The sequence below is a fragment of the Fringilla coelebs genome (genome assembly GCF_963513975.1).
Source record: "Fringilla coelebs genome assembly, chromosome: 1".
Taxonomy (NCBI): Eukaryota; Metazoa; Chordata; class Aves; order Passeriformes; family Fringillidae; genus Fringilla; species Fringilla coelebs.
In genome coordinates, this window is record NC_140028.1 from 72106313 (window position 1) to 72129670 (window position 23358).

At 40.8% G+C, this 23358-nt stretch overlaps 2 protein-coding genes across 2 annotated transcripts in view; both read left to right on the forward strand.

Moving 5' to 3' along the window:
• Positions 1–7299, forward strand: part of ADCY2 (adenylate cyclase 2) — a gene marked incomplete at its 5' end in the record, with an annotated part of 204281 nt that extends 196982 nt beyond the window's left edge. The window contains 3 exons of the mRNA XM_084212764.1: positions 1049–1163; positions 5566–5690; positions 6213–7299. Of these exons, the coding sequence (XP_084068890.1) occupies positions 1049–1163; positions 5566–5690; positions 6213–6365 (393 nt within the window). The 3' untranslated portion in view covers positions 6366–7299. The remainder of the gene's footprint in view (positions 1–1048; positions 1164–5565; positions 5691–6212) is intronic.
• A 7228-nt stretch (positions 7300–14527) lies between these two features.
• On the forward strand, positions 14528–22350 carry CFAP90 (cilia and flagella associated protein 90; the record flags this gene model as incomplete). The annotated part of the gene is made up of 3 exons (XM_084207099.1): positions 14528–14680; positions 18390–18506; positions 22021–22350. The coding sequence occupies 3 exons, from the start codon at positions 14528–14530 to the stop codon at positions 22165–22167; spliced, it is 417 nt and encodes a 138-aa protein (XP_084063225.1). The 3' UTR covers positions 22168–22350.
• Positions 22351–23358: the final 1008 nt, after the last annotated feature.

A 23358-nucleotide genomic window follows, 5' to 3' on the forward strand; every position in this document is an offset into this window, starting at 1 on the left:
AGCATCCAAGGAAGACTAAGTGCCTAAGGAAGGGCTCTGAATATATCAGCTGAACAGGAAACCATCTGTTTTAGCTAGGAGTGAACTCCAAAGGAAACAGGCTTCATTTGTCTAAACAGCTGCTCCAGCAAGCACCACTGCTGTCCCACCCTAGGCTGATGCACGCACTCCATGAATCATCTCTGAAGTTGTCATCTGTCCATCTCTTTTGTCCCTTTATCTCAAGAAATAGGGAAGATTCAGTAATTTCTCATAGAGATCAATGACTCTGTGTCTTATGAAATCATCCACTTGTCAGGATCCTACCTTGGGCAGTGGGACACCAAAATAAATTTTCTCCTCGGCCTGAAAGGACTCAAAACAACACTTAAAATAAGGTTACTTTGTTATGTATGAGGAGAGATTAAATCTACAGCCTTGATAAGTAGTATAAGCTCTGTAAGTAAAAGTGCAGAGTGGGGTTGCCCTCTTCCTCTTGCGTTTTAGTCATTTTCAGGTCTGTTAAATGTTCCCAGATGTACTTGCTTATCTGCAAGATGAGATCAGTGGAAGAATTCTTAAAATTGTGAATTTCACTGGATCTTCAGCATTTTATAAGGGTGCTGAGCTGTGCAACAGTGAGAGGAAAGAATCTCTGTAGGGCTGTCCACAAGCATTATTTGTTATGAAAGGGAATACAATAGAAGCAGACACTTAAAGAAAATTAATTAACAAATTCTAGGCACACATAGATATTAAGTGCCTGGAGGATTAGACAGCAGCTAATCAGTCACTTGACAGTCAAAATGTTGGATTAGGCATGGTTTGGATCTATCACCTCTAGATTGCCTCGTTGTACACAAGTGAAATGCATCCTCTCGGCCATTGTTTGATCTAACTGATGCTGGACAGGGTACCACCTTCTACATTACTTCTCTGCATCTGCCTGCAGAGGACATCCCTAAGGGCTTAAGTGTCTTCAAGTGTTCAGCGTATTTTGGTTGTCTTCTCACAGCAACCAAGGCTCACAAGAACGATTTTACACTGTTTGTTTGTCTTTTGAATTCAGGAACCTGAACGACAGTATATGCACATAGGAACCATGGTGGAGTTTGCATTTGCCTTGGTGGCAAAACTGGATGTCATAAACAAGCATTCATTCAATGACTTCAAGTTACGAGTAGGTGAGTATCACAGCCTTCTTAGGAGAGCATCATGGACAAGGGGGAGGATTCAGTGCGAAGTACCAGCTGATTAAAGTAGGAGTAGAACTGACCAAAAGGGCCATGATAGTAAACATTACCATCTTCACCCTGTTTAAAAGCAGCCTACATGGTATTGCCCATCACCCCCTACAGTGTTTCATGGCTAGACTTGGAAAAGGGCAGTATTCCTATTTAAAGAATGGTTGAAAAAATGTCTTCATGTGGCTCTGAATGGTTTTATGGCAACTCTCTAAAAATTATTGTAGAGGTTATAAGCCATACATTTTTTGAAATTTACAAATACCAAGTACACAAGAAAATTCTAGGCTGGGCTTTGCAAAACTATATAAATGGTTTTTCAGAGGACAAGAGCTATAAGGGGTCAGTGAGGCTGGAGTTTGTAATATTTTTTATGTACTTAATTCAAACAAGCGCACAAAAATGCACTCTTCCCTTTGAACTGTTAGACAAGGGAGAGTATTTGCCTTTGTTATTCAGGTAAGAGCAAAGATGACTAGTTATTTATCTTGGAAAGAGGTATCTGTTATGTTTCAGTTTCTAATTGCTACTTCTTGTGCATCCTGGTATTTTTAAAAAGAAACAGACAGCTGCAGTAAGCAGTAGAAAGAATGATAAATAAATTCAGAGCTGGTCAAGGACCATATGTTCCAAAATGTTTTTTTCCTGATAGCAGTACACAGCAGTTTCACAATGCAATATGTAACGTGGAAAGTGTGAAATGAAAACAGTAAACAAATATTGAAAACCGATAAATTCTGTAAATGTGTCAGAAGTATTTGATTTCCAACAGTTATTCTCCTGTCTTGTCTTTTTCTTGCTGTACTGCTTGCTTTTCGGCTTCTCCTCTCAAGTCTATTTCACAGCGCCACCCACTGGCAAAACTTGCTGTCTTCTGACTTGAAACGAGCCTCTTAGGGCACTGCTGTGCCAGTACGTTTTGTGTTCCTTGCTAGAGCTAAAAATGACAAAGCAAATCATAAGTATGCTTCCTTCTCAGAGGGTTACAGAACTTGGTGGTTCTGGCCATAGCTGACATTGCACATACCAGCAGCTTCAGTACAGAGAGCTGTTGGGTGCAGGGGCTACATCTGCAAACTACTTACAGCAGTACTGGGTCCTTTCAAGTGGGGACCATGAAGCAAAACAAAACGCTTACTTTGGATTTTAATTAGTCTTTCCCAAGATTACAGAGAACTCAGACTCCTTTGCTTCATGAAATGAAAAAATGTTTTAACTCTAAAAAGTAACACAGGCCCCAGAGTGGTATTTGTGCCACCCTAATGCATCGTAGATCACTGAGATCTTCATTTTCACATCACTTCTTCTACATTTCCCAACATCTGATGATGAAAGCCTCTGATATCCATACTAATTATAGCCACAGAAACATTTTAACAACTACGTCTAACGTAGTCCCCACTGCAAGGATTTGTACCCAAACTGCCCTTTGTAAAAGCCTCCCTTGCCCAGCATCTAAGTCTGAAATTTTTGCAACTCATTAGAGGTCTCATCTTTCATAATCTTCTGTGAGTGCCTGAAATGCTAGTGTGACTTAGGAGGTACACACTGCTCTGATCTTTTCAGATAAGGGAGGGGAGCATCTAGATGACATTTTAGGCATTCCTCCCCTTCTGCAAGTTGAGGTGCTTGATTTATGAGACAAGCTCAGATACGCTTTTGCACAAGTTTTGCACAGGTATTGCTTTCTTTCAGAAGAGAGTCTGGTGTGTTATTTTCCATATAACTTCATAGTTGGAAAATCTGTCTGTGCTGTAGGTGACTTAATTTGTTTCTGGTTTTGGGTGAGGCTAGGTGATGAGCCCAGGCTGTAGGATACTTCAGAAGGAGGTATTCTCTAGTCATTCCTGCTGAACAGTGTTGTATTTCATAGAATGATCAAATATTGCTTTGGATATGAGAGAAAGAGATAGATAATATCACCCTCTGTTAGAGCATTCACCTGTACTGAGAGTACTACTCTTCTAGCCATGCCCCAAAAACATTCATGTGCGTCATGCAAAAAAGATGGAACACCAACAGGAATAACATAGAGCAGCATACCCCACAATGCTTGGGTGGCCAGAACACATCCCTAAGATATACTGGTAGAAGTTTCCTCAAAAGAGGAGGGATCTGAAGGTGGCTCTTGAGCCCCTGAGGTATTTCTCAAGCGATCAACAGCAGTGGTTCAGGAAGGAGGTAAAAAATAAAACTCCCTTCCTGCCCATTGCATTTTGTAGGAAAGTCCTACTGCACTGCCCCAGTTTCTGGACCATGGGCACACACATCTCTTCAATATTCCCTGCTAACCAGACTGGGCTACCCAGCAGATTGTGGATTCCAGTGTTAGTTCTCTAGTGTTTTCTACAGGTTGTATGTCATGAAGTAGAAAAACCCATCCATGGCTCAGTTAAGGCAGTGTTGCAAGGCCCAAGTCCCTTTGTGCATGGAACCCCAAGCACTTAGAGAAATATATATCTGTTATGTTTACTAATTCATGTGTTCCGTGGGGTTGGTGGTTGGAGACAGGGACAACCCAGACACCTCCAAGCTCCGTGTGACAAACAGCCTCTTGTATTGTTGTGAGCCTTCCTATATAGGGAGTTCAAGACTCCTGGGTCTAGACAGCTCATTGGTCTGATCCTCCCACAGCCTACTCCTGACCAGTGAGATGTCAGCAGCCCAGGATGGAATGTGCTGGGTGAAGATCCCTGTCTATTAACCCAGGGCCTGGTTTACAGAACCATGCTGGGTTTCTTATTTATCCGCACAAGCCAGCTTGTACAGTAACATAGATCAGGTTCCATTTGTTATCTTGTAGTGTTGGCATCTTTTCCAAATTCAACTTCTACAGTCACATTTTCCAGGATTTCCAAGTGGGCTGATAGTGTTGCTAGCCTGCGCTGCCATGTTACATACGAGATGAGCTGGCTCTGAGATCCCTCTCCATCCTAAAATCCCATTTTCATTTGACTGCGTGGATATATCCCTAATGATGGTTTCTGTCAAGGAGCTAACAGAAATCAGTTATGATCCATTGAGAAAATTTTATTAATCCAAATAACTTACTTGTTCAGGGTTTATTTCTCACTGAGGCCTAACTTGGCTTTCCTGCTCATCAGTACGTACAGTTACAATTATAGTGCATTTGATACTGGTTACCAATAGTACTTTGGATTTACCTCCTGGTTTTTTCCCTACTAGCAAAGTAAAACTCATTCCCTTTACAGACATAATACAGGGTACAAACTGACTGCAAGATAAAAAATGCCCAGAGTCTAACAAGGGACTATACTGTTCTATCATATTGTTCTACTCTGTGCTTAATGAAATTATTTGAATACATATATTTATATTGCAGATCTTAAGGACAATTCTATGGTCAATCCAGTCTTCAGAACAAGGCTTCAAATCCTTTCATTCTAAATGTAGAATAAACTAAAGCTCATTCGCTTTAGTTTATTCTACATTTAAGAAGGAAAGAATACTATAAAAGTAACTTGATTGGGCCATCAACTATTGCAGAGGAGAGACCCTTTTCACTACAAGTAGAAATTAAAAGAAATTCTTGTATATGTTTTCTCAGAAGCTGCTGCTCACCCACAGTGTGGTTCCATGCTACATAATAAAGGCAGCAGTAGGTTATTATTAGGATGCCAGTGGTTGAAAATAGCAAGTTACTCAGGATGGGAGGGAGCTGTAAAACTAAAATTAGATGAACTGGCTTTTGACATTTTTATAACAATTTCCTGCCTTAAATGGTTGATAAAACCATGATGAATGACTGTTTGTTGCCGTACTCACTATTCAGTGAGGGCCAAATGCTGTGTTCATTGACTTGCTATATGCCAGATGCACTGTGTGTCCTTGTTTGGTGGATCTTAACAGAATCACAGAATCAGTAAAGTTTGAGAAGACCTCTGAGATTGTCAAGTCTGACCTATGACTGAACATCCCACTGTCAACTAGACCATGACACCAAATGCCATATCCGGTCTTTTCTTTTACGCCTCTGGGGACAATAACTCCACCACCTTCCTGGGCAGCCCATTCCAATGTCTAGTCACACTTATATGTGAAGCAATTCCTCCTAATGATCACCTAAATCTCCCCTGGCACAGCTTGAAACTGTCATCCTATACTGTCATTGGTTGCCTGGGAGAAGAGACCAACCCCCACCTACCTACAGCCTCTTTTCAGATAGCTGTAAGGAAGAATAAGGTTTGCCTGAGCCTCCTTTTCTCAAGGCTAAATGACCCCAGCTACCTCACAGGCTCCTCACAGGACTTGTGCTACAGGGCCTTCACCAGCTTTGTTGCCTTTCTCTTCATTGCTAACGTTAAGTTCTGATGCTTTCCAGGTATAAACCATGGACCCGTAATAGCTGGAGTAATTGGAGCTCAAAAACCACAATATGATATATGGGGCAATACAGTAAATGTGGCCAGCAGGATGGACAGCACTGGTGTCTTAGATAAAATACAGGTAAGCCTTGATTTTGTGCTAGTAGGCTTTTACCTAAAATGGCAGAATGGCTTAAAGTTTGGTTCACAAACACTTATGTGAGAAACTGGCAACAGCAGCTCTGAAAGGTGATGCTAACCATTACCTTACCATCACTTCATTTACATGGCCATAGTAGCTGCAAAATGATGGGGAAGCTTGGGTCTACTCAAGTGAAAATAAGCTTCTGAAGATGAGGAGAGTGCTATGTGAGGAAGAGTATTCTCCCTAGTTCCGTCTATCTACAAGCTCTCTGTTGGCAACCCTGGGTATAGATGTGGTTTCACCAAATTTGATTTTTGATGTAAGTGATTAGAATGGGCATCCAGCAACAGACTGCTTGAATGCTTAGGTGTTCAAACCTCACCTGAGACCCTTAAAGGCCTTATGAGCATTACAGCAAACCCCTTAAAAATGAAGAGAAATTATGTTATCTTCACACTCTGGAAGAAGGTTCTGCTCTGCTTGGTTATCAACTCTGGCTATATTACTGTATTGTTGCAGGTTACAGAGGAGACAAACAACGTCCTGCAAACACTGGGGTACATGAGCACCTGCAGAGGAATAATAAATGTAAAAGGAAAAGGAGAATTGAAGACATACTTTGTACATACAGAAATGACAAGATCCCTTTCACAAGGGAATGTGGCATCTTGAAGATGCTTGTATGTGTCATCAATACCATATTTTCAGGAAAGTATCACGCACTTTTTAACTACATTTTGGCCCTTAACATGCGTGCTATTTTCTGGTATGTGGCACTTATTTTAATATGGCTGCAGAATAGTCCCATGAGCCATCATTTTGCACCTTGATATTTCTATGTTGAAGGACAGTTGTGATGTACGCTATAGGACTGGACGATTGTACTGCTACTTGCACTGTTATTCAAAGACAAGAAAAGAAGGAATAGGAATCAAAAGGAGGTAATGCATCCTGAAAGGACTAAAGAGAAGTGTTAGTGACAAATGCGGGGAAAAAAGGCAATAAAGCTAGGGGTGCATACTATTTTCTGATGCATGGTGTTTTCTGGAAAATACAGTCGCTCCCCAATAGCATCCACTAATCTGGTATTAAAGTATACAGTATTGTAAATAAGTTTACTCTGTCCACACATGATTTGGATGTGATCACCAGTTGCATCTCATAGCCAGGGACACGTTGGGTGGTTTGCTGGCATTCTTTCTGAAGAGAGAATTAACAATGCTGGAATAGTTTTGTACAAACGTGTCAAATGTTTTGAAGCTATTGTCTTTTGTAAGGTTAATTCATTAAAAGTTTATATGTACTTTGTCTTACTGTTGCTGTCTCTTAGTTTTGCTTCCTTCCTTGGCTTCTGTCACTCTAAAGCTGCGTGTTTTCTGCTGCTGCCACTGCTTTTTATTCAGTAGTTAGATGTTGAGGCAGGCTATGGCCAGCTATCTCAACAGCCTTGGTCAATAATATCTGCTAGACTTGTTATTGCCTTTCAGAAACTAAATCACTTCTACTGTCTTCAGTCATGGATGGCATCCTAGGCACTTTGCAGTCACTTACTACCTAGGTGATACAGAAGACTGACCTCAAATCCATAAACACAAGCAAAGTGGGGGATACTGAAAACAGTAGCAGTGCTGCTACTTAACTAACACCTGGCCCGCAGTGCTTAAACAGTAACAAGGAGAAGCTGTTCAAGAGAAGAAAAAGTTGTTTTGCACTTTGACAACCTTTTTTGCCCTTGCATGCCTTTCATTTAACCTTCACAATGCTGGATTTTGTGGGATACTTAAAGTAATAATCTCATTTATCATTTAAAGTAATTTCATTTATACTCACTAGGACATGAGTATGAGTAAAATGCTATTTTGTGGATATTTGAGATTATTTTAAATCCCTTTGAATTAAAAAGTATCACACTTGCAGAGTTTCATAGATGAGCCGGGTGAAAGAGAGTAAAAGTGGGTAATTTTACTATCTATGCTCCTTTGAAGCACAGATAGTAACAATTAAGTTTTGAATTGTTGTAAGCAATTTTTTTAGTCATAGCATCCTAACAAGAAAATAATACTATTTACAAAATAGCATATAATTACAAGATTTTTTTTCTGAGTTGAATATGGAAGTCAACTTATGCACTATTACCTCTAGCATGTTATTGCAATGCAGAAAGTATTCAGACTGCTCATTCATGAAACATACATCTACATTTGTATATCACTGGCATCCCTTCTAAGTTCTCAAAATTGTGGGTCACAAATACATGGCATCAGTCCAGTCTCACTGAGTGTGGTACAGTTTACTCACAGCAGCCATCTGCCTACTAGTGAATTGGAATTACAGTAGATTTCAAAGTGCCTAATTTGCTGTAAAACAGACAATCTGAATTTTCATCCCCTTAAGTAGAATGTAAGTTATTTCACTTATGTTTGACATAAAACACTTAATTTTTCATCCAGTCCTGGAGACTTTTAAACGGTAATTTTCAAGACAGGTGCTCAGTCTAATAAAATCTCTTGAAAAATATTTTTGTTGTCTTTATGATTTCTTCCTTTTAATTAATAAGTTAAGATAAATGTTTTCCAGTAAAATTAAAGACTTTCAAATTGCTTACATGGCCGCAAACCCAATGTCCCAGTCACTGGCTAGCTGTCAGTTAGCTATGTCACATAAGACTTCTCCTAAATTCCTCCTCACCACTTACTATAAATTTGTCCTAGGAACACTGAAATAAGTTATTGATCTCCTTCTTAGACTTTGAATGTACTCTGGGCCTTTAAAATCACTGTGGTATTACCACAGGTCAACGCAATAATTTCTTACTGTGGATGAAAACCCTTATGTAAAGTTGATTCTATTATATTGTCATCTATATGTGCAGCTTTCAGGTATAACCATTCAGGATTTTGCTTTCATTTGTATTCTTGCTCATTATTAACGAACCTTGTACCTAACTCCATAGCCTTGTTACTATGATTTTTATAAAAGTTAAACAATATTATTTCTGTAAGCTATGAAATGTTAAAACATCTGAATGTTGGGGAGCTGACTAGTCCAATGAAATATAAAGAAAGGTGTATATGTTCCCTCCATGAGCATGTTGAAAATGCCCATGTTCAAAGCACTCATATTTCACTGGTGTTCTTCTCTCATTTTGTAATTGCATTTAGATTCTTGCAGCCAAATCCTGCTAAAGAACAAGTTGGCAAAAGATACACAGATCTTTGCCCAGACAAAGAAAGGTGCATACCATCCTCTCTAGCCTTCAGTTGCTGAGTATTACTATCTTTCTAGTGCTGAGAAGCTACTTGTATTTAATAAATACTTCTTGTCTTCCAATGCATTTTACATCTACTGTTTATATTGACTTATTTTTCCGCTATCTAGTTACACTTAAGAAAAGAACTTTATTTCCTCCTCCTGCAGTAATTTCAGCCTCAGTAACTGGATATAACACTACTCACGTATCAGCCCGTAACCTGAAAAACTTTATGATAATGATGTAAATCAGTATTTGACATTCCACATATTCCACAGCACAGTAAGAGTCATAAAGTTCTACAACTTCCATGATGGTGACATAATTCACAGCTCCTTAGTGAACTGCCAGAGTGGGATTTCCAAAAGTACAATGCAAATGCATTTCACACTGTGAGCCAGCAGCCAGAAGATCAATGTAAGAGTGATTCACTGTGGTCTGGGAAAAAGAGAGTCAAATAGGAACACCTGGTAGGCCTGCTGGAATTCTTTTTCAAAGTCAGTGTTTTGCTCCAATTTATGGAGGGCTACCAAAAGGCAGGAAGAAAGATTAGACTTGCAGATATTTTTATAAACTATGGAAATAGGTTATATTACCTGTAAACTATTGCTATTTACCCGCTGTTTCTAAAGAGAGACATTAGTGCTATAGGAATAGACATTTATGTTATATGAAACGCATTTTTCATTTTCTTATATTCATATATGCTTCCTCCATTTTGTAAAATATCTACAAATCCTCCCTTTTTCCACTGAGACACAGGTAGTTCAGTATGCTTGTCTCTAAAGCAATGTGAGGGAAGAGCTGTTGCAAGTTTTCCCTGTTTTGTTTTTAGAACCTCATATTGGGATAAATAATAAGCTATGTTTTCAAGAAGCTTTATATAGCAGAAGATGTACTGTTAAAAGATATTATTATCTTGTACTTTAATACATAGTTTTCCTTCTTGTTGTGATTATATATGAACATACACTAATTTTTAATTTTCAGATAGCAGATTCTAGGTGTAGATAGTACCCTTCAAGACTTTCACAGGTGAACCCCAAAAAAATTTAAGTCTAGGGATTTTTTGTTTTATTCTTCATTTTTGTCTAAATTAGCGGAGTGATTCTGAGAAAATGTAGAATGAGATGTATGTGCCTTAAATAAAATATGTAACTAAGAGATCATTTTTTGTTCTTTGAAGTAATTCAGACTCGTGTGGATTTGTCTAAAGTGGTATATAAATCAATTATAACTAGTTCAACCTAAAGCTTGCTACATATTAATTTTAAGCATTTTCAAATTTAGAAGCAGGAATTATTCAGGTCAATGTAATTTTTGACATGTCAAAATGCAAGAAAAGGGCATTTTATTAATGTTTGCAGCTATGAAGACATGAACCCCTTTATATTATAGGATGTGCTGTTTAAAACAAAGATTGTGCCAAGAATTGTTAGAAATTTTTTGGATAGAGAATTTTCAAATCTATTTGTAGCCATTGAGATGCTCTTCCTGAAAATCTCAGTTTTGACAGGAAAAAATGCATGTGAAGTGTTTCTAAAGGTTGATATTCCTGGGCTAGAATTTTTCATGCTTGATTCCAAAAAAGCGTTACAAATAGCAATTTTTATGAACGTTTTGTCACCTCATGTATAAAAATGTTTACTACTTTACTTACCAAGAGAGTTATTGAACAGAATATTGACCTGAATTGGAGCAGGTATCAGTCAGCTATATTGGCTTCTGTGGCAAGGTTTTGGTAGAAGAAGAAGGGGACAGGGCTACAGGGGTGGTCTCTGTGAGAAGCTGCCAGAAACTTCCCCCATGTCCAACAGAACCAATGCCAGACAACTCCAAGAGCAACCCACCAATAGCCAATTCAACCTATCAACAACAGCTTTGGAATAACATATTTAAGAAGAGATAAAAAAATGCATCAGAAACAGCAGCTGAAGAAAGGAAACATCTCTGGAAATACAGGGGTAGCAAGAAAGAGGTGTTCCAGGCCGTGGAGCAGATTCCCTTGCAGCCTGTGGTACAAACCAGCATCAAGCAGCCGTGTCCCTGCAGCCCTTGGAGGTCCATGGTGGAGCAGAAATCCACCTGCTGCCCACAGACAACCCCACAGGGGACCAGGTGGATGCCTCAAAGAGGCTGTGACCCCATGGGAAAGCTGTGCTGGAGTAGGCTCCTGACAGGACCTGTGAGCCCTTGGAGAGAGGAGCCAGTGCTATAGCAGGTTTGCTGACAGGACTTGTGACCCCATGGGGAACCCGCACTGGAGCAGTTCCAGAAGGACCGCACCCCAAGAAAGGGACCCACGCTGAAGCATTCATGACAGACTACAGGCTGTGAGAAGGATTCACATGGGAGAAGTTCTTGGGGAACTGTCTCCTGTGGAATGGCTGCAATGCTCCTGAAGAGCCTTCCCATTTCAGGTGGGCATTCAGTCAGTAATTAGGATCTGAAAGAAACGAGCGCTTCTGTAAAACAACTGGCTTGACCCAAAGCTGTGGTAGTAGAAAGGGGACAAGTTTTGAGCTGTTTTTGTTTCAGCCTCTTTCAAGGGCCACTGAATGGAACATATTTGGCAAAGACTGTCTCCCCTTCATGGCTCAGCTGAAGGTCAGGACCACATGGCAAACAGATACATGTTGAGGTCAAAGAGCTAGGACAGGAGAGGGCTTGCTAAGCCTTAATTTGACAGCAGGCTGTCATCTCAGCTCTAAGTGACAAAAGGCTAAAACAAGTACCTCAGCTTGTAGTAAGAAAACAGCTGTTTTTTTCTGTGCATTAATGCCCTGTCCAGTTATATGTCACCTGTCCTCTTATGTTCATCCTGCCTCCCTTCCCCATCATCTCTTTTGTGTCTCCTTTCCCTATCTCCATTATTATTTGCTTCATATTCCTTTTAGGAAGTTTTTTCAGAGTTATTCTGCAAAACAGTTTGACATTTCAGAACAGTGACCCTGCCTTTGAGACGCACTGTGGCTATAAAAGTACATACCAACACGTTCAAAACTCAGACACCTTAGCAGTGGAACCTGAGGGGGTATCACTACTCTCCAAAAGGGCAGGCAATTGAACTTCTCATCCTTGACACAAATTCGAAGCAACTTTTAACACTTTGGTCTCTTCGCTCAGCTGTATTTGAATGCATAGTTTTCACCATTAGACTAAAATTGCTCCATTGTTTATATGTTCATATTGAAGTTACTAAGGAAACACACTGACCTTCCATTCTATTTTATAACATGAACATACACTTAACACTAGCATATTAATAAAGTCTGGTGGCAACTGGGACAAACCACCCTGGGCATTTATATCCTGTTTCTGGGGAGTCTGCAAAAGGTGACCAGGAAGAAAAGCCTTTGTAAGTTTCAAATAATTCTATAAGGATTTATACCTTCGCTGGGAAGGAAAAATTAGGTGAAAAGCATAGTTTTTAATTGTTTCAAATGGGGGAGTGGTTTCAAATGGGGAGTATGACAAATCTTAGCAATATTTGTTACAATCTGTATTGCATCCAGATGCCATAATTCAATTTAATACCATCAATATAAAGTTAATAAAAACAAGCTACATGAGAACAGGAGAAAGAAAACTGGAGAGAAATCTTTCAGGTCTGACTTCAGAGCTCTTGCCTAGCTTAGTTGGTATCTCTGGTGAACAGTTTCTTATGGCTCTATTTGTAGCTGCAGTTTCAGCTGAGTTGCTTTTTATAAATGTTGCTTGCTATCTCTCTGTGCTCGGACTAAACCACAGAAAAGCACTTGCACAGTGGCAAGCAGGTCTCTTCTGTTTAGGAAGCTGATGCAAGGCAGCTGTTGGATTTTCAATTCCAGTTCTCGCTTACACTGTGCTAATTTGGCCTATGCTACAGAAAGAACGGGATCTTAATTGGGAGAGGGACATTATTAGATAAGCAGATGGAAATTGTCACAACTGATTAAAAAAACCACCCACACCGGTCTGCAGTTTATAAAGCCTCCATGCTACACTCGCAAAGAAGCTGGAGTCTGTGTAATTCAGTGGATTTATAAAGGGAGAGTGGCAGCTACATAATAGGGATGAGACTTTTGTAGGCCTGAATTATTGCCTGGCTCCAAGAAACAATCAGTTGTGAAGATTTCTAGTACTCTGAAAGTTGGGAGATTTAAAATAAATTTTGGATGTTTGGTAAAATTCAAGATGCCTGGGAGAGTGCTATTGTGAAAGTGCTTACCAAAAGCTACTGGTAGCATTAATAACAGTAATTCTGTGCCTACAGGACAGTAGCTCTACACCTGTGGTTACAGACAACAAAGGTAAACTAAACCAAGCCACTTGCAGATCCCTAAGGACCACAGAAGAAGCAGCATGGGCATAATATATGTATTAAACCAGGATAGCCATGAGGTGAATATCAAAACTAGGAGCCAGGTGCTATTAGGGCATAGCAGTTTTATGGTTAGTCTGAGATTTATACCCAGAAGACTTATTTTCAGTGTTCCCAACACAAGTAAGTATATGAGAGAATTTTCCAACTGCATTGCCTGAAATGCCTGAGCATCCTATGATGGATGGGTCAACCCTGGATGTACGTACAACCCAGGGAATGAGATGCTGGTTAAAGCAGTGCCACAGAAAGGGCCCTGTGGGTCCTGGTGAATGTCAAGTTGAACATGAGTCAGCAGTGCTCTGTTTGGCAGCCAGGATGGCCATCCCTGTCCTGGGGTGCATCAGGCACAGCATCGCCAGCCAGGCAAAGGAGGGGATTGTCCCGCTCTGCTCTGCACTGGGGTGGCCTCATGTCAAGTCCTGTGTTCAGGTTTGGGTGCCACAATTTCAGAAGGACATTAAGCTGTTACAGAGTATCCAGAGGATGGCAACAAAGATGGTGAAAGGTCTGGAGGGGAAGTCATAAGAGGAGCAGCTGAGGTCACTTGGTCTGTTCAGCCTGGAGGAGACTAAAGGGAGACCTCATTGCATTTACAGCTTCCTTATGAGGAGAAGAGGAGGGACAGACTATTCTCTGTGGTGACCAGTGACAGCACCTAAGGGAAGGGCCTGAAGCTGAGTCTGCGGAGGTTTAGGCTGGATATATGGACAAAGGTTCTTCACCCAAAGGGTGGCTGGGCACTGGAAGGGACTCCCCGAGGAAGTGGTCACAGCATCAAGCCTGACAGAGCTCAAGGAGCGTGTGAAAGCCTGTGCCCGAGTAGGTGAGCTACTATCCAAAGAGAAGCCCAAGGTCCTCACAACACTGGCTCCTTATTCTGGTAGAAATTCCATTCTGTGGAGTGGTTTTATTCAATTTAGTGACTCAGAGGGGGATCTGGGGCCTAGTGCAAGCTGTCACAGAAAAAAGTCAGTCCCGTTCGGCTGGACTTTGCTCTACCCTTCATCCCCAGCTTCCAAGGACACAAAGGACCAGGGAGCTGGAGCAGCTGCAGAAGACTGAGACCAAAACTCCGCAATCGGGTGTCCAGGAACTTCAGGCTTGACAGAGCTCTGCGGAAGGCCCCGAGTCCCCGAGCCCCGGAGCCCGCCCGGGGCCGGTTGTGGCCGGGCTGCCCGGGCCCGGGGCCCCGAGGGCGCTGCCGGGTAACGGGGCAGCATGGCCGCCACCGGGACGCGCTTGGCGCAGGAGGCGCTCAGCAACGCACCGGGGAGGAAACGGCCTGCCCTCTCTTCCTTCTCCGCCTTCAGCTTCGTCCCGCCCAAACGGGAAGGGCCTCCGGAGCTCAGCTATTACAACCGGCCGCACAAGGTGAGGGAGCGAAGGGAGCGAGCCGGGACAGGCGGGGGTCAGCGCGGGGCCAAGGGACGGGTTTTCCCCGTGGGTCTCTGCGCCGTGCAGATCCGTTGCTTGGAGCCGGTGCGAAGCTCGGTCCTCATCATGAGCGACTTGGTCAGACAGGTACCAAAAATCGTCATAGCGTCATAGAATGGTTTGGGTTGGAAGGGACCTTAAAGGTCATCCAGTTCCACGCCCCTGCCACGGTCAGGGATACCTTCCACTAGCCCAGGTCCAATCCAGCCTGGCCTTGAACACCTCCAGGGATGAGGCATCCACAGTTTCTCTGGGCAACCTGTTCTAGTTCCTCACCGCACCACACTCACAGTGAAGAATTTTTTTCTGATACAGAAATGTGGGACATAAATCTCTATTACTGGACTATCTAATGCCAAAATAACAAGCGTCACCATCAGAGGCCTTTACAAAGTGTGTTTGCTACTTGTGGATGGCAAATGAGGGTAAAGTCTTTCATTGGCTAACAAGAAAGGGCAGAGGCATTGTTTCCCAAGGATTGAGGATGAACAGGCCACTTAGTATCAATGAAATATGAGGCATTTTTAGGAGGAACACTAGGAAAGGCATCATCTGTCACTAGGGTTTGATGCAGCACCGGGGGATTTTGTCATAACACACACTCTTGGGAACCCTTTAATAAGAAACTTCTCCATTCTCATTTGAGGGAAAATATTTTCCATGTGCATTGCATTAATTTTCTGCATGGTCAGCTTTAATAAAATCACTAGAGCTACTCAAAACAATAACATCAGTATATGCCTCTGTAACTGAATGCTTCTGAAGGTGATACGCTGCCACTCTGCAATGTATAGTAACTCAAGTGTGCTGGCAGGGAGCCTAACTCCTCACTCTGCTGCATTATGTCACCATTGCTCCTCATTCTGTGCTCATATTTAAAATCAGAAATGGAAACAATCTTGCACCATCTGCCTCTGCTGAGCTACAGTTCCTGGGTGGTGAACTTTTCTATGAAGTGTCATATGAGACATTGAAGTTAACAGGCTTTTTTTTCAAAAAAAAAAAAAAAAAAAGAAAAAATAGTATTAAAAAGTTCTGAAGTGCCTATTATGTCAGTGTAACGTAGCAATGCTATAGCAATTTGTAACAATAAATACAACCCATGAGTCTTCTCCTCACCCAAGTGACAAGCTGTTGAATGCATCAAGCACCAAGCAGCAGGGACTGGTGGTTTGTGAGAGTTTGTTTGCAGGTCCTGTGTCCCTGGGATATGGGCAGGATACAGACCAGAGCACTTTGAACAGCAAATTTCCTGCCTTGACCAGGTGGCCCTGCTAAAAGACAAGAAAATTTCTCTTGTGGCTCTTTTGTGTTGATTCCAGCATTACCTTGGCAGGGTGATCTGACCCAAAGGTGAGTGGGCACGGTTGTTGCCGTGCTTCACTCACGAAACAGTAGGGAGAGCACAACAGGAGTAAGGTAAGGGCAGGTCAGAGGGCTGGCATGGTGCTCTTGGAGCTGGTAGAGCTCACCAGTCTGCACAGAATTAGCAGCCGTATGGCAGAGCTTTTCCTAGTCTGCTTTCACACTCTCAACAGCCTGGTTTGTGAAAAAAGCTGCTCCACTGGCATGGAAACAAAAAGTGGTAACAGCTGTTTAATAGGTTTCTTCACAGCCCAGGCCTCGGCCACAGGGGAGGAAGCAGATTCAACCCATTCTTCTGCAAAATTTAGGAATTAGATAATTTGAATATTTTCTATTTATAGAGCAAAAGGAATCTCATTCCTTTTAGCAGCTTAAATACCTAAAGCCAACCATGTATCAGAGACTGAAGCAGAGAGAAGTAGGAAGAAGATGGGCTCATTGCATGGCCAGAAGCCAGAAATTCCTGCCTTTTGATCCCTTGGCTGACAGTTGCTCCCTGGATTGCTTTACATAAGTTACTGTAGCCAGTGTGCCTGGTGTTTCGTCTTCTGAGACGTGGAAAAAGCTATTACCTATTTTATGTGTGTCTGGAATAGTAATGAATGCTTGCAAAGCATTTAGCTTTAGCAGCAGTACACAGAGGATGCCTACCCTGAGTGCACATTTATCATCAGCTCTGTGTGACTCACTTGCTCTGATGGGTTTAAGAAACAGCTTGCCACCACCACCACCACCACCCAGGCCAAGCAAGTTATCGTTCACAACAAAGAGAAACAGCAGCAGAAAGTTATCAGTGTATTGAACAAAGAAGTAGTGTCTCTACAAATCTGGCAGAAAATCTTAAACAGATACCTAGGACAGAGCTAGTTTTTGATATTACAGGCTGGGTGACTGTCTGTGAGTTCCAGAAAGGATGAATTATCTGCTTTGACATGAGCAACAAATGATACTTACTCTTTCTTACTCTGAAACAAGTAACAAATAATGCCACTTGAATACCAGCAAAGAGCAAACAACATTTCTGGTGGTGAGTACAAATTAAATGCCCACTGAATGAAACTGGTAGCGTGGGGAGGAAAGGAGAAGCGAGGAAGCATGGAAATAATCATGGAGATGACAAATCATTGCAGGGAGCTCTTGAACATGCCTGAAATCCTTTGAAGCTCAGTGGTTTCTGAGAAGTGAAGGGGTAGATGGGTTAAATACAAAATAATCTCTCCTCTTGGAAGAACCAAGTATTGGAGATACCTTTACAAACAAAGCCTGAAACTACAGCAGTGTCTCACTAGTGCTCTTAACTATGGTTTCCTTTTAGTGGAACTGTTATAACCTTCTTGACCTGCCATGACTTGACTATATTTGGAGAATACCACTGTAATTTGAAAATCTCAAAGTACCTCAGATTTTAAAGGATTAAATTTGACACACTGTAAAACTAAAAGACAAAAAAAGCCTAACAAAATGCACCATTCTTTTAGTCAGCCATGCACAAAGCCAATGATGATTGACATTTTTAAGAGAATATTGACCCTTAATAAAGTTCAGTAACAACTGGCAGCATATTTCAATAGGGGATTTTCTTTTGGGTTTTTTTCTCTGAAAAGTGTTTTTAGTTTTGAAATTGCTTTGATTCCATTTATGAGAACTTCTTGATTGGATTTCACAAACACCTTTGTTAGAAGAGCAGATCTTTTATATTGCTTGTTTGGATGCAAACTATGTCAACAGTTGAACAACAATATTATGGCTTGGGGTGTGCTTTATTTTAATGCCTGACATATGTTGTCATGCATGCTACTGGATCACAGGATTACCTCTGTGGCACATTTCTCAATTCTGCTCAAATCAGAAATTAAATTATGTTTACAGTGCAGGGTACCTTTGTTTGAAAGTTCCTGTTTTGCTTTTAGATAATTGTGCCAGATCATTTGACAAATACACAAATTTAGGAAGGAGAATATTAAGTGCAGAAAATTAAAACAGATCAGATCCATTTCCAAAATTACAACAGATTAGAGGAGGGAAGGGAAAAAAGAAGTAAATTGCCACAAGGGAAATTTCAGAGCTGAACAAACTTAATAAATGATACAAAATGTCATTAGGTAATTTTGCAAACTATTCAAAAGGACTGGCCCAAACTTCCTCATGAGGTCAGTAATATTACAGTTGTCATCATCTAATGCAATATATGCAGTAGTTAGGTATTGATTTGACTACATGTATTCTGTAATCTGTAAAGTAAAGCAATTATGTGAATTAGCCATTTTTCCCTTTTCTCAAGACAGGAGATTTTTTCACCTATGATTCTGTTTTTGCAATACCAGAAGATTACGACCAACATCTTCCACGATGTGACAGAAAACACGCAAAGGCTCGTGGCCTTAAAATTAATGAGGAGGTAGCCCTTTGATAAATTCATAATTGTCTTTGTTTAAGGTGTTTTGTACTTTTTGACATGACTGGAGGCTTTAGGCATTGTTTTACCCTTTATAATGTAGCCCATATTTTAAGAAAGGAATTGGAAGGAGGACATCAGCCTGCAGGTTTAGGAGAAAGCATTATCCCATGGAAACACCCAAATTAGCTCTTGCTCTTTCATATCCTGAAGATTTCCAGGTGACAAGACATATGCAAGTTAAAGATAGGGGGAAGAGGCAAATCTTCTCTTGAAGAGTGCAGGGTGTACTCTGAACCATCTGTGCCTCTCAGGAGTTGTACTTCAGGTAGTTCTGCAGTTATTTCTGTGGTACTTAAAAACTCTTTTCCCTGAGAGGACTGGATTCAGAGGCCATGACTTCACTACTGTCCTCTGACACCCACCCTCTCTACGCCAGCATTTGCTGTGAAAGCCCAAGTCTCTGAAGCTGGTGAGTTAGGAAAACCTATGCCAGATTGCCCCATGGGAAGGAATTTCATAGGGACCTAGTGCAAAGGTGTGGTCAGTCAGAACACATGGGCATGCCTGGGAAAGGATGGGCAAGTATTTGAGGCCAGCAGAATCTGGGTTTGATGTGCAGCCCGATAGGTAAATACTCCCTTGGGAACAGAAATACTTTCATATATATGCATAAATATCTGTGGATGTATTTTTGCATGCAACATCTGAATAATACATATATATACAACTGTGTATATAGTTATATTTATGCATACACACACAAAACTGCACACAGAGGCAGAGGCTGTCAAAAACCAAATGAAGTGTAACCACTGTGTTATAATGACCTCAAAATCCCAATGAGTTCATGGGATATTAGAGTGATGGGTAGGCTAGGGATGTAGGGATGTCTGCCCACTTTGATGGTTATAGAGAAGGAAGAATGACACAAGAGTTCAAATTGCTCTAGCTTCTGTGCAATATTTTTTTTTTTTCTGACAAAGCCCACTGTTTGGGATTCGTTTCACTAGCAGTTATATATGCCAGACATTTCTGTGCAAGTGTGTAGCCATAATGCCCTTTAACTCTATCAGACAGTGCAGGAAGCATTAGATGCTCCCAAAGAATCCCAGGAGTGCCCATTAGCATCACCTGCTCATGCCTAATAACTCAACTGCAAATCTGTGTATCTATGTAAATGACTACTCCAATTAGAAATTAAACTTTTTATTTAAACAAAACAAAGACAACCTCCCTCCCCTAGTACCAAGCATATTTTTCAAGTGGGGAATTTGTGTAGAAAGTTCATAAATATAAAGTTACAGCTTTTTACTGCGCTCTCGTATCAAACTCTTGTAAAAAAACTCATTTTCCTATTGGCTTTCATAGAGCAAAGTTGTATGGCCCAGAATTCATACCAGCTGTGCTGGACAGTGCACACAAGGGACTGTCCCAACAGGTGTCCCTTAATCCAGCCCTTTAATTAGCATGGATACACATCAAACCCACCGTTATTAAATACTACAACATGATCCTCCCAACACTGGGTGTAACCATAACTAAGTGCAGATCACATACTCAATTCATTTATATCCCAGTGGCCCTCTCAGGCTTTATGTAATAATAACTAAATTATACAATATAATAAATAAAAGTACCACAATTGACATCTTCCTAGTTCAATGCTGAATGCAGACAGACTGAACCCACCAGAGTACACTGCTTTACTTGAGCTAGAAAAAAGCAAACCACTGGAAGTAAGCCCCTCATTTCCTTCAGGTAACCAGGGTGCACCCAGAGAATTCAAGAGTACAGTGACAGATACGCTCATGCAGCAGAGTAACTGCAGTGAGTGTGTGCTCAGGGCTGCCATTGCTGATTGCAAGTGCTAACAGTGCTAGAATTACACACTGCGAGGGCGGGCAGCAAGATGCTTCCCAGCCAACTGTTGGAAAATCTGAAACCCACTGAATGCCAAACCCACAAAGATGAAATGCCAGTGTGCACAGTCAACGCTGTGCTACCAAGGATGCTGAAAACTGATTTTAAATAAACTTATTTATTTAAAAGGAACACAAACTGTTGGAATTACATATTGCTGCCTGTCATTAGCACTGTAAACCCTGAATTTCTAGCAAAGTCTTTCTTGATGGTACAAAGATTTTTTGGTTTCTCATTTTTCAGCATTTATCCACAACTAGGGCAGGGGAGGAAATTATCTTAATTTTGTCTGCCAGTCTTCTTGACTTGATTTTCATTCTGCTGGGGTTAAAAGTTGGTGTACAGAATAGGTTTTAATAGGGTGGAGTAAGGTGAGCAGGAGAACTGGGAGATAAATGGTTGTTTTGAAATGAACTTTTGTATTGAGGGGGTTAGTTAGTTAGTTAGTTTGTTTGGTTTTTTGTTTGTTTTTAAAAAGTGTTTACAGCATCTTTCCAAGAACCTCAGGTTCTGCCCATGAAGCTGGAAATGTCTCTTACTGACTGCCCTGCTATGACATCTCGCCAATCTGTGCTCCCACCAGCATCCTTGCAGGACATAAGTGCTGATTTGCTCAGGCTTGTGTCTTTTGTAGCAAAGTTGTCATTTGCTTGCACTTGAACTATGGTGTGGCATCTGCATTTTGATTTGCCTGGTAGATACTATGTGTTTTATAAGACGAGAAAAACAAATTGCAGACCAAGGCTTACTGTGTTAGTCAGTGTGCAAATATACAAGCAGCCTGATAAATCTGAGACCTTTGGCTAGGGAAAGAAAAACAAACAAATCCTGTCTTTCCCTTCTGACTCCATAGCTCCCTGTTGCTCTAAGACAGGAAGGAACTGCAGATTGCAGATAGTGATTGCACAGCCACTTAAAGTGCAGCTTACTAAGAACAAGCTTAAAATCTTTTCTTGGTCAGGTTGTTTTTCATCAAGTCCGCTTTCCATCATGGCAAAGCAGATATTTCTGTAATCTTACAGCTACAAGTATTTTTAGTAAAACCTTTCATTATGCAGAAATAAAGTAGTATATGCTTTATTTCCTTCAGGGAAAGCTTGCATGGCCTAGTGGTTGCTCAGGGTTTTTCCTTAGACTTTGCTTTTTTTTTCATGCTGTGCTTTCACTGAATTGTGCAAGCAGGGTAGGTGTTGCTGTAACAGGGACACCTGTTTTTCAAAAGAATCATGCAACTCAGTGCACAAGAAAAATAAAAATAAAATCAGTGCTTTTCTAGCATTTAGTTACCAAGTAATCACATGGTAATCACGTGTGTATGTATTTGTGTAAAAAAATTATCAGCCCAACAGCTCTGTATCTTATCATCTTGTCATCTAGTGACACATTCATGTTTTACTAAGATAAAAATAACATAAAAAACTAGGGCAGGGATAGAACAGTAAGGGTGCTAAACAAATACACATGAATATTACAGATGCTGTACAGTTCTGTCAGTTGTTTTACCCCTGGCCACAGCACATTTAGCATTAGAAAACTGCCATGTTTTCCATTCTCCCTGTGATTTTCTTCTAAGGCGACTTTTGTGTTTTCACAGGAAATGGCAAGAACTGTTCCCGTGCTGACATCTTCAGAGTATGGGAAGCGCATAAATAAGCTCTTAGACCCACCAACCAAAGAGCATGTCAGGGTTAATAGCCTGCATGCAGCAATCTATGGGGAAGGCAGCCGCCCTGCTTATTGAAAAAAACCAACCTTCTCCAGGCCTGCATCCATGGGAAATCTCTTGTATCTGTCATCGCCAGCAACATTTATCTGGGAAAAAAACCCAACACTTTGAAAAGCAATATGTTGCTTTTGCCTTTTCCTCTACAGTTTATTTAATGATAATTATCTGGATTAAAAATAAAGTGAAATAGCAGCTGCACTTCTCATGCTAATTAAAATGCTTACATTCTCATAAAAATCTCATAAAGAGCAGCACCAACAAGAACATTTTAGACCATTTTAGACAGCAATGCTGGGAATGAGACCTGTAGGGTCAAAAGCTGTGTCTGCAGTTCTGGGCACTGCATATACACAGCCATTCACAGACCTAACATTTTAAACAAGCTTGTCCCTCAAGGAATCAGTAGTCCCTGATATGGGTTTTTTCAATCCTTACAGAGTTGCTAAAGAATTGTGAGACTTTTTTTTATGTACACAACAGCTGAAATGGATATCCAGCTCAGAATTTTCAAAAATGTATGGGTTTATGTGCTTAGCAGTTTCACTAGACTTCAAGTGGAACTTGAGTTAAAAGGAACTTCTGAGCACTTGGCATTTGAAGAGACAAAATCTGGATTTAGCTGAATTCAGACATTCATTTCACAGACCCACTCCAGGAATGGCATCTGACTGATGGTTTTCTTTAACAAGAAAAACCATCATTGGTTCTGTATAGAATCTGAAAAAAATGGGAAAAAAGGCTAAGTAATACTAGCAGAACAAGCACTAAATAATTTGGTAGAAAGGGTGAAAAAAAAACAAAACGGTTTTGAGCAGTGGCCATTGAAAAAGCATGTTTAGCACAAATGTCTAAATCTGATAAACATTTGATGCCTTATACTTTTGCAGAATCCAGTACTAAAATTTTAAGGTAATTTCAGGAGGAGTTTGTCCTGCAGAGTTTGGTTCTCAAGAGCCATTGCTTCTGTTGTTGTTTAAGGCTGAGGCAGTATTGTTCAAAAAGGAACAGCCAGATTGATCATAACAGAAAAAGGACTGGAGGTCCACAGCTGTGACTGACACTGGTTTTGTCAGGTATTTAGACACAGGAAATCTGTGTCATTTGTAAATACAGTGAGACAGCTAGTGGAAAAAAGAGAAACAAAAACCTTCTAAATCTGGGACCTGAAAAAGTAGTAAATTAGGCAAGCAATAGTACTTGTTTGGC